Below are 12,361 nucleotides of genomic sequence, written 5' to 3'. Positions count from 1 at the left end.
TTGACAAAATCCAACATAATAAAATCTTACAGCAAACTAGGAACAGAAGGGAATTTCCTCAAACCGACAAAAGATAACTATGGCAGACATTTAGCTAACATCATACCTAATGTAAACAAACTCTCTTCCCCTAAGATCAGTAACGAGACAAATGTCTGTTTTTACCACTTCAACTAAATGTCCTAGAGGTCCTAACCAAGGCAATAATGAAGAAAAAAAAAAGGTCTAGAAATCAGAAAAGGAAATCATATCTGGTATATGACATGATTATATATGTATAAAACCCTATGAAAGCTTAAAGACTAGAATGATTAAGTAAACCTAGCAATTTCACACAGTACCCCAGTCAACATAGAAAAATTAATTATATTTATATATATTAGCAACAAACAGAAAGTAAAAACTTTAAATGTATTATATCATTTAAAACAGCACCATTAAACATCAAATACCTAAGAACAGAACTAATGTAGTATGTGTAACACCTTCACATTCGCCCAAAAAAATTAAAAACACTTATATTAACACAGAGATATATCATGATCATGAACTGGCAGACTCAATTCAGTTAAGATGTCCAGTCTCACCAAATGATATATACATGTGATACAGTATTATAATCCCAGTAGGTTTTCTTTGGAGAAATAGACAAGCTAATTCTAAAATTGACATGTAAGTATAAGGGATCTAATAGTATTTAAAGTGGCTACCTTTTATCTCAGTATCTTAAATACAGTGGTGTCTTTTTCAAAATTTGGATAGGGGTTGGCAGCTAGTGTTTATTGAGTATCTGGTACTTTATAACCATCATTTGGTATTTTATAGATAAAAAAAAGCAGGCTCAGTGAATTTAGATAATTTACAATGTTACTAGCATCTCTATCTTACAGGTGAGGAAACTGAGGCACAGGAAGGTGAGATGACTTGTGCAGGGTTACATAGCTTTAAGCAGCAACACTGGAGCTCCAACTGACAGACCTGGCTTCAGAGCCTAACCCTTGGCTGCTATGCGCTACTGCCTTTCCAACAAGCGGCAACGCTGGGTCTAACCAGGTACAGCCTGACTCTGTCTCAAAGTAGCTGGATGGGGTCTTTATAGCATCACCCCCCTTGTGCAAGGACTGAAAATTTTCTTGATGAAAATAAGAAAGAATTGAGTCTCTCTATGCTACTGACTTGGTCATTTATTTATATTCTATCATCAGCTCAAAGTTTGAAGTGTATTCTGTCTAAGAAAAACCTTTACCCTAGTATTTTTTCATGAAGCATCAACCTCTGTCGTCAGTTTTTCTGACTGGCTGATAGACTACTTCTCTTGTTTCTACAAGGGTTCTTTTAAAATCCAAGTTAGAAAATTTCTTATGCAGCCACTGGTTTCTTTGGTTCCTTTTCTTTCTCTTCTTTTGAACTTTTAAAATTTTATGGTTAAAACTGAACTTTCTAGACAGGTCTTGCTTTCTCTTTGGCGCTGTCTTCCCTCTCAGGCGTCTGATACTGCTCTCATGACTCTGGCTTTTTGAAACTTGGTCTCTGCATATCAACCAGGTTTTCTGCTCTTCTGTACTGTTATGATTTCTAGTTTGAAGCAACAGTTAAACCTGGACATGGAACAACAAACTGGTTCCAAATAGGAAAAGAAGTACATCAAGGCTGTATATCGTCACCCTGCTTATTTAACTTATATGCAGAGTACATCATGAGAAACACTGGGCTGGATGAAGCACAAGCTGGAATCAAGACTGCCAGGAGAAATATCAATAACCTCAGAAATGCAGATGACACCACCCTTATGGCAGAAAGCAAAGAAGAACTAAAGAGCCTCTTTAGACACATGTACCCCAACGTTCATCACAGCACTGTTTGTAATAGCCAGGACATGGAAGCAACCTAGATGCCCATCAGCAGACGAATGGATAAGGAAGCTGTGGTCCATATACACCATGGAATATTACTCAGCCATTAAAAAGAATTCATTTGAATCAGTTCTAATGAGATGGATGAAACTGGAGCCCATTATACAGAGTGAAGTAAGCCAGAAAGATAAAGAACGTTACAGCATACTAACACATATATATGGAATTTAGAACGATGGTAATGATAACCCTATATGCAAAACAGGAAAAGAGACACAGATGTACAGAACAGACTTTTAGACTCTGTGGGAGAAGGTGAGGGTGGGATGTTCAGAGAGAACAGCATTGGAACAAATATACTATCAAGGGTGAAACAGATCACCAGCCCAGGTTGGATGCATGAGACGGGTGCTCAGGGCTGGTGCATTGGGAAGACCCAGAGGGATGGGATGGAGAGGGAGGTGGGAGGAGGGATCGGGATGGGGAACACATGCAAATCCATGGCTGATTCATGTCAATGTATGGCAAAAACCACTACAATACTGTAATTAGCCTCCAACTAATAAAAATAAATGGAAAAATAAATAAATAAAAATAAAAAGAGTTAAAAAAAAAAAAAAAAAAGAAAAAGAGCCTCTTTAGAGTGAAAAAGTTGGCTTAAAGCTCAGCATTCAGAAAACTAAGATCATGGCATCCAGTCCCATCACTTCATGGCAAACAGTGGAAACAGTGGCTGACTTTATTTTTCTGGGCTCCAAAGTCACTGCAGATGGTGACTGCAGCCACAAAATTAAAAGATGCTTACTCCTTGGAAGGAAAGTTATGACCAACCTAGACAGCATATTAAAAAGCAAAGACATTACTTTGCCAACAAAGGTCCATCTAGTCAAGGCTATGGTTTTTCCAGTGGTCATGTATGGATGTGAGAGTTGCACTATAAAGAAAGCTGAGTGCCAAAGAATTGATGCTTTTGAACTGTAGTGTTGGAGAAGACTCTTCAGAGTCCCTTGGACTGAAAGGCAATCCATCCAGTCCATTGTAAAGGAGATCAGTCCTGGGTGTTCATTGGAAGGACTGACGCTGAAGTTGAAACTCCAATACTATGGCCACCTGATACGAAGAGCTGACTCATTTGAAAAGACCCTGATGCTGGGAAAGATTGAAGGCAGGAAGAGAAGGGCACGGCAGAGGATGACATGGTTGGATGGCATCACTGACTCAATGGACATGAGTTTGAGTAAACTCCGGGAATTGGTGATGGATAGGGAGGCCTGGCATGCTGCAGTCCATGGGGTCGTAAAGAATCGGACGTGACTGAGCGACTGAACTGAACTGAACTTCTAATTTGAATGGCTGCTGGTATTCTTGCCAGTTTAGTATCACTGATTCATTTTTATTAACATTTTGCTAATGTTTTAATTTGTATTCTAACCCTAACTTGATATAAAAGTCATTAGGATACTTAAGATTAACATATATTGTTCATTTAAGAGGTGTGTATTAGTTTACTATTAAGATAAATACATAATAAAACATATTATTAAGAAGAATAATGCATTATTAAGAAGATGGTTTAATAACAATTTAGATAAGAAAGAATTAACAATTAGAAGCCAGTATAACCTTGCCAGGTGGCTCACCGGTAAAAAATCTGCCTGCCAATGCAAGAGATGAGGGTTCAATTCCTAGGTTGAGATGATCCCATGGAAAAGGAGATGGCAACCCACTCCAGTATTCTTGCCTGGGAGATCCCATGGACAGAGTAGTCTGGCGGGCTACAGTCCATGGGGTTGCAAAGAGTCAACACAACTTAGAAACTAAACAACACAACAGCATAACCTCATTAGGAGTAATAAGTGACAAAATAATCTTTTAATTTACTTCTAACAAAAGGATAGTAGATGGGAAAAGAAACAGTATACTCTGATTTCAGTAAGGCATTCAAATATTAATTATCACAATAATCTTACTGAATATAATAATGAAATCTGAGATTAATTACATGAATTTGTAGCTGTGGTGAAAACCTTGCTCAAAAATATTAATTAATGAATAAGATATTAGCTTGCAAACAGATTTTTATTGGCCCCATCCACTAATGAATAGGCATTAATAACAAAATTTTAGTTTTTGGCTTAAAAATAACTGACAGCCTGAGTGTTTTAACTGACATGAGCAAAAATCTGCTGACCAACAAAGAAGAACTAAAACTACTAAATGAAAAAAAAAAAAAAAAACAAGAAAGCATGAATAATATGAACAGAAGTCAGAAGACACAGGAAAAAAAAAACCCAAAAAACCTATTTTCATTTCTGGTTGTTACCTTTCAGGAACAAGATAACCAAGAAAAAGATGACCAAGATGCTAACCTATTATCATATAATGCCATATAATAAAAACTAGAACTATTTAGCCAGGACAGTGATTGAGTGCTTGCACTTGCACAAGGAGAAAAAGAACATGTGGGAAAAGTAAAGGGTAGGTATATTTTCTTCAAGATGAGGAAGAACTTCACAATATTTAGAGCTGTTCAGAGAATGAACTTGACACAGTGATGTTCTCATCAATAGGGCTAATGACAACCCAACAGAAATTTAAAGATTCAGGAATTCTTGTTTCTGGAAGGAATTTTATCTTTTTTATACAATAATACTAGAGTACATATAGCCCTATGTAAATTAACTCAAAGAAACTTTTTAAAAATTATACTTAAGATTAGCAAAAGAAATCTATCATTATGAAAAAATAACATTTTATTTTTCTACTTACCAAAGTGACAAATTTACATTATAAGAAACTTATCATATATAATAATCTTAAGAACACAACAGTAGTAAACAGTGATAATAAAATCAACATATAATGAATAATAACGCTATTATTTACAGAATGCATTAAAACTTCTCAAACTGCTTTTCCACCTGTTTGCCATCTAATCTGAGGCAGACAAGGTAACTAGTATTAGTCCCATTTTACTGTCTTCTTGAGGCTAAGAGGGGAAAATGCCTTTCCTCAGAATTCAAGTTGGTCCAGAGTATGAAGTATGAATCTAGAGCTTATGCCTCCTGCTTAGTGTCCTTCCTTTCTTTCTTTTGCCACATGGCCAGTGGGATCTTAGTTCCCGAACCAGAAACTGAATCCAGGCCCATGGCAGTGGAAGTGCCAAGTCTTAACCATGGACCTCCAGGGAATTCCCCATTCTTCCTTTAATAATTTTGCTCTCCCTTCAATGAATAAAATATTTTCATTGTAGAAGTGTTAGAATTCAGACAGATAAATCATCTTCCTAATTAGACAATGTATCAATATAAACAAGAAACTAACTTATGTTTGAAATTAAAAAAAAAAAAAAGAAGAAAATAAAAGAAATAAGTAAATGACTAAGAAAAAATTTCTTTTACTTCCCATAATATGAAGCTGAAAAAACAGAAGGCTAACTGGATCAGTTAAGTAGAATACTGTTTTCTTGACCGACCATTATTTACACGTAAATACTCAACACCAAAATGTAGACACACTTCGTTAAATTGGGCTCTAGCAATATTAGATTTCACATCTTTATATGCTTAAAGAAAACAATCTAAGTTTCACTTTTAATGATAATATTAACAGGTAAAACCATTACTTTGGGTGTGCTTCCTTTAATGAATTTCTTAATTGAAGACAACAAGCCGGTTTCATTCTTCGGTGTTTTTTCTCCTCCTGAAGGCAGGCTATCATCAACTTCTGAGTATTTCCTCTTTGCTCTGGCAGTGCGTTGTGTTTGGATTTGATTTGATTGCTGAGAAGCTTTCCGTGTTCTCAGTCTCATCTTTTATGGGTGCCACATGTAAAACTATAAAAGAAAAATAATACAGGTTATTAAAATTAAACCTAGCGTACCCACATGTGCCCAGTTTACATAGGTTTGTGGAATCTTAGTTTCCCTGACGGGGACCCCAAAACCAGGCCCTCAGCAGTGACAGTGCAGCACCCCAACCTCTGGACCACCAGAGGATTCCCAGGAAACTAACTTTTTAATTGAAAGGCACGGTGCTTTGCATTTTATTACATTCTTCCAAATAACATTCCCACAACTTCCGAAATATTATACCCTGTGATCTAATAGTGTGTGCACATTCCTTTCAGAATATTATACTGCCTCCAACCTTGCTGACATTACCATTTATTTAATCACTCATTCATTCAACAAGTATTTATTGGGTAAGTAAGTACCTGGTAAAACAAGAGAGAGAAGGTTTTTACCCTCTGGAGATCACAATGTAGCAGAAAAAATCCTTAAGTCATTGAATGAATTAGCTCCAAGAACACAATTCTAACAATCAACAAGTACACAAGTGTGACAAGAATGACTCGATCATTTCACAGGATTTGATCTTACCACATGTAACGATCCTTTAAAAACCAAACTCATCTGGCTCAAGCTGCTGGAGTAGAAGGATGGTGCTCTTCTGCGAGAGCTAACTCCAACTAGCCGCTAAACAACCATCAACAGGAGGATGCTGTTGGGCTCTAGCCCAACCAGAAAAAAAGACACCCCACGTCCAAAGACAAAGAAGAAGCCACACTGAGACAGTGGGAGGTGCACAATCACAATAAGATGAAATCCCATGCCCACTGGCCGGTGACCCACAAACTGGAGAACAATAATACCAGAGACGTTCTCCCGCTGTTGTAAAGGTTCTGAATCCCACATCAGGCTTCCCAGCCTGGGGATCCAACAAAGGGACTAGGAATCTCCAGGGAACCTGACCTTGAAGGCCAGAGGGATTTGTTTATAGGACTAGGGGAAACAGAAACTGCAGTCTTGGAGGGTACAAAAAATGTAGTGCACACCAAGACCCAGAAGAAAGGAGCAGTGACCCCACAGGAGACTGAACAAAAATACCGATTGGTACTGGAGAGTCTCCTGTAGGGGTGGGGGTCGGCAGGGGCTCGGCACAGAGATGGGGTAGGCCCCCTCAGCGTAAACCCTCTTGAAAGTCACCATTAACCCTACCATAGAGCCTGTAGAACCCAGGGCCAACTACCAGGGAGGGAGGGAAACCCCACTCATCAGCAGAAACTGGGTTAAAGGTTTACTGAGCGAGGCCCTGCCCACCAGAGCAAGACCCAGTTTTTCCCACCACCAGTTCCTGCCATCAGGAAGCTTACACAAGCCTCTTAGCCTCCTCCATTAGAAGAAGCAAGAACCACAGTCTCACACCAGCTCAAACAGAAACCACATTATCAAAAATTAATTAGGATGAAAAAGCAGAAAGTTATGTCCCAGATTAAGGGACAAGAAAAACAACTAAATGAAGTGGAGATATGCAACTTTCCAGAAAAAGAATTCAGAATAATGATAGTGAAGATGATCCAGGATCTTGGGAATACAATGGAGAAGATGCAAGAAATATTTACCAAAGACCTGCAAGAACTAAAGAACAGAGATGAACAGTACACTAGAAGGAACAAAATAACTGAGGCAGAACAACAGATAAATGACCTGCAGGACAGAATAGTGGAAATCACTGTCACAAAACATAATATAGAAAAAAGAATGGAAGAAATGAAGACAGCCTAACAGACCTCTAGAACAACGTTAAACACAACAACATTCACATTACAGGGGTCCCAGAAGGAGGAGAGAGAGAGAAAGGACCTGAGAAAACATCTGAAGAGATAATAGCTAAAAAATCTCCCTAACACGGGAAAGGAAAGTCAACCAAGTTCAGGAAGCACAGAGTCCCAGGCAGGATAAACCCAAGAAGAAACACACCAAGACACATAGCAACCAAACTGACAAATGTTAAAGACAGAGATAAAATATTAAAAGTAACAAGGGAAAAAAGGACAAATAACATACAAGGGAACTCCCATCAAGCTATCAGCTGATTTCTCAACAGAAACTCTACAAGCCAGAAGGGAATGGCATGATATATTTCAAGTGATGAAAGGGAAGAACCTACAGCCAAGAATACTCTACCCAGCAAGACTCAGATTTGATGGAGAAATCAAAAGCTTTCCAGTCAAGCAAAAGTTAAGAGAATTCAGCACCACCAAACCACCTTTATAGTAAATGCTAAAGGAACTTCTCTAGACAGGAAATGAGAAGGAAAAGACCTACCTACAGAAAATAAACCCAAAACAATTAAGAAAATGGTAATAGGATCAAATGAACCAATCAAAAGACAAGAGAGGCTGGCTGGGCAGATGAAACATGCGCATACATGTACTTCCACTTACCACGTCACTGTGCTTGACACCCCCCCCATTGTTTGTAATTATTTTATATTGTTAATCATGCTCCCATTAAGGCTTGCAATTGTAATTACCTTCTATTTTTTGTCAGGCTGTTGATTGTGAAAACTGACAGATATCTTTTACAATTGTGATTATGTAACTATTACTCACTTAATACTACTGCATCATGACTGGTCAACAGAAAAATGATAGAACTCTATATCACCCAGAACTACTATTTAATAGAAACACATGTAATCACTTTTTAAAATCTAGATGCATATCAGAATTATCTTGACATTTTTTGAAAAATACAAATGTCCAAGTATCAATTTTTTTTCTCCAGAGCTCCAGATATGTTTCTAATGAGCAGTCATTTTTTAAAAACAACTGGATTATATGATGATCTTTTATCTAGGTTGTTTCACTTTCTCTGTTTCATATTCAGTGTTCCCATTTCACTTAGTTTATGTTTTCCAATTTTTCCATCTCTTTTTGATGTTCTTTCTACTATCAAGCATAGTAGAAAAGCTTTGTATAGACATATATAAACAATATATACAACATGTGTATTTTAGAAACTTATGAATTTTTGCCTAACTAAAAACTTTATGACATTTTGATTCCACTTGTTTGACTTAGTGTGAACAGAATGCTAAATTTCTGATTTAAAAAAACAGACATGCAACAAGCAACAAAGGTTTATTGTACAGCACAGGGAACGACAGTCAGTATCTTGTGAAGTGAAGTGAAAGTCGCTCAGTCGTGTCTGACTCTTTGTGACCCAATGGACTATACAGTCCATGGAATTCTCCATGCCAGGATACTGGAGTGGGTAGCCTTTCCCTTCTCCAGGGGATCTTCCCAACCCACGGATCAAACCCAGGTCTCCTGCATTACAGGCGGATTCTTTACCAGCTGATCCACAAGGGAAGCCCAAGAATACTGGAGTGGGTAGCCTATCCCTTCTCCAGCAGATCTTCCTGACCCAGGAATTGAACTGGGGTCTCCAGCATTGCAGGCGAATTCTTTACCAACTGAGCCATCAGGGAAGCCAAGCTTTCAAAACCTCAGGTTATCTCCATTTGCACTTGCAATTTCTAGCCCCTTTCAGTGTTTTTCAGATGGCTACCACTGTTTCAGCATCAAATCCAAACTGAAAATATTCAGGCATGGCATTATCCAATAGAACTTTCTGCAACGATGGAAAATACTGTGTCTGCACTGTCCCATACGGCAGCCACTAGACCCAGCTGAAAACGAAGCGCTTAACACGCAGCTACTGTGACCGAGGAACTGAATTTTTAATTTCACTTCATTTTTATTAATTTAATTTTAAATAGCCACCTGTGCCTAGTGGCTATCATATTAGAGAGTGCATGTCTAGAGGACGAATCTTATAATAACCTATAATGGAAAATAATTTCAAAATTAATATATATGCATATGCATAACTGAGTCACCTAACTGCACGTGAAACATGTGACTCCACTGCGTCTCAGTGAGATATATGTATTAGGGGAAACTCACGTTATCAGAAAGAAAACATGAGGGCGTCAATCTCAACCCTCTCATTTTATTGATGAGAAAATTAATGACTGGCAAAACTGTCCCAAGACTCAGTAGTTGAGAATATTCCCCGAATTAGATCTGTTGAAGAGACGACTAAGAATAGAATGAAAACTACTATACTAAGAATTAAGAGATGTTACTTCTAATCCTACTTCAATCATCACTAAACTATAGCCACTTAACTACTTTTTCCCCTATATAATGAATACATTCATCTTGATGCTCAAAATGAAAATGGATTTAGAAAAGGCTATAAAGTGCAGAGGACATACAACTACTCACAGCAGTGAATGCAGTCCCAGAAAGGTCTGACCTGTTAGGCACGCTAAACTCCTAAAGGTACAGAAATTCTTGGCAAAGAGTAGGGTCTTACAGACAAATTAAGAAGCTGAAGAAGTGATGTCTTTAATAACCCAACACAATGTCCACAGAAAAAGAGTTAGGATGCCTCCCTTTTTTAAAATACAGAAAGTTCACACATGCGCACACACAAAATCTATTTCAACCAAAAAACCAAACTCAAACGCTTCACCAGAAGAGTACCAAAATATTTTTCAAAATAACCATTTGTTTTTCATCGCCAAATGGTGCTCAGTTTTTAAGTTGTCATCCCCAAATAAAATAAATACTTTTTTCCTAAAGAGTCAATGTGAACTTCTAAAGGGATTTACTCAAGGCATGTATTACTTAAAAAGTCTATTTACAGTGTGTAAATTTTGTTTTAATTTCCTTGTTCTTCAGCACAGCACTCCTTAGAAAAGGAAAATTCCCATAAAGCAAATGCAAAGGGGAATTTTTCACAAAGAAAGTTGTTTGTATTTGATTTTAAATTTTTTTTAATATTTTCAAAAATATCTATGAATGAACCTGTCTTAAATCCAGAATCATTCAGTGAAAATGAAATTCAGACATCAACATCCACAAGCATGCTCACTGGCTCCTGTCTCGTCTACAGCACTGTGCAGCAAAAGCAGCCTAAGACACCACGTAAACGCGTGGACACAGCTGTGCGCAAAGCAAACAAACAAGCGTCTAGAAGCACAGTCGTCCAACCACAGGCAGCAGGCTGCAGACAGGCACTAAGCGACTTTATGACAGAAAATCAGACTATTCTAAACTTTTCAATAGCAATGCTTCATGCCAGATGAAAATGGAATAATATATTTAAAATAAAATAATCAAGGGAAGAACACACAAACCAAAGATTTTATATCCAACAAAAATAACTTGCAAAAATAATGGCTATGGACAAACTATTACCAATATGTAAGAATCTGGGGAATACTGTGCTCAGGGAATCCTTCCTGAAAAATTTAATGAGCACTTCAGAAAACCAAAGTGACTACAGGTATTCCTTTAGAACCACTGGAGATTGTCAAACATATAGCTACTCACAGTTATCGCGCATGTAATAGCTATATTCTCTGACAACATAAATGTAGATTTACTCAACCATTTAAAAGTGAGGGAGAGACTTTCCTGGTGGCTAGGACTCCAAACTTCCCCTGCAAGGGGCATCTATTTGATTCCTGATAGGGAAACTAAGATCCCACATGCCACCCAGCACGGCCAAAAAAGAAGGAAAGTAAAGGAAGAGTGGGGAGAGCACTGCCAAAAAAAAAAAAGAAGTGTATAGTGCTTCGGTAATCATATATACCCTCTTCAAATCTTCCAGTATTGGTATTGCTACTCTGATACTGCTGTGAGATTAGTTTAATTAATATTTTGATTTCTAAGTCCAAGTCTGTCATCTACTAGGTTGTTGAGAACCAAGACACAGTATGGAACAAAACAACAGGGATGCAAGACAGAGAAAGTTAAAATAAAGTTCCTCAAATTCTGACTAGGGCCAAGTTAAGATGTCAACAAATCCTGTCCTCAAAAAGCAACAATACAATTGGACAAACGACAAAAACTACCGTATCAGTTCAGTTCAGTTGCTCAGTCATGTCCGACTCTTTGCAACCCCGTGGACTGCAGCATACCAGGCCTCCCTGTCCGTAACCAACTCCAGGAGCTTGCTCAAACTCATGTCCATTGAGTCGGTGATGCCATCTAACCATCTCATCCTCTGTTGTCTCCTTCTCCTCCTGCCTTCAATCTTTCCCAGCATCAGGGTCTTTTCAGATGACTCAGTTCTTCCCATCAGGTGGACAAAGTATTGGAGTTTCAGTTTCAACATTAATCCTTCCAATGAACACTCAATGATCTTCCAGATCATTGGACTGGACTCAACCAGTCCTTCCAATGATTTCCTTTAGGATGGACTGGTTGCATCTCCTTACAGTCCAAGGGACTCTCAAGAGTCTTTCTCCAACACCACAGTTCAAAAGCATCAATTCTTTGGCACTCAGCTTTCTTTATAGTCCAACTCTCACATCCATGCATGACTACTTGGAAAAACCATAGCCTTGACTAGATGGACCTTTGTTGGCAAAGTAATGTCTCTGCTTTTTAATATGCTGTCTAAGTTGATCATAACTTTCCTTTCAAGGAACAAGAATCTTTTAATTTCATGGCTGCAATCACCATCTGCAGGGATTCTGGAGCCAAAAAAAAATAAAGTCTGTCACTGTTTCCACTGTTTCCTCATCTATTTGCCATGATGTTACAGGACCAGATGTCATAATCTTGGCTTTCTGAATGCTGAGCTTTAAGACAACTTTTTCACTCTCCTCTTTGACTTTCATCAAGAGGCTCTTTAGTTCTTC

The 12,361-nt window shown here is 38.0% G+C and overlaps 1 protein-coding gene across 2 annotated transcripts in view; it reads right to left on the bottom strand.

Annotated features, from left to right (window-relative positions):
* Nucleotides 1-12,361, bottom strand: part of CTDSPL2 (CTD small phosphatase like 2) — a 75,201-nt gene that overhangs the window by 45,297 nt on the left and 17,543 nt on the right. For both annotated transcript variants that reach the window (XM_043472784.1, XM_043472783.1), the window contains exon 2: nucleotides 5,479-5,688. In XM_043472784.1, coding sequence (XP_043328719.1) covers nucleotides 5,479-5,664 — 186 coding nt within the window. In that variant the 5' untranslated portion in view covers nucleotides 5,665-5,688. The remainder of the gene's footprint in view (nucleotides 1-5,478; nucleotides 5,689-12,361) is intronic.

This window comes from Cervus canadensis, chromosome 6 (genome assembly GCF_019320065.1).
Source record: "Cervus canadensis isolate Bull #8, Minnesota chromosome 6, ASM1932006v1, whole genome shotgun sequence".
Classification (NCBI taxonomy): Eukaryota; Metazoa; Chordata; class Mammalia; order Artiodactyla; family Cervidae; genus Cervus; species Cervus canadensis.
The sequence above is the reverse complement of the archived record's forward strand: the minus strand, read 5'-3'. Positions and strand labels throughout refer to the sequence as shown.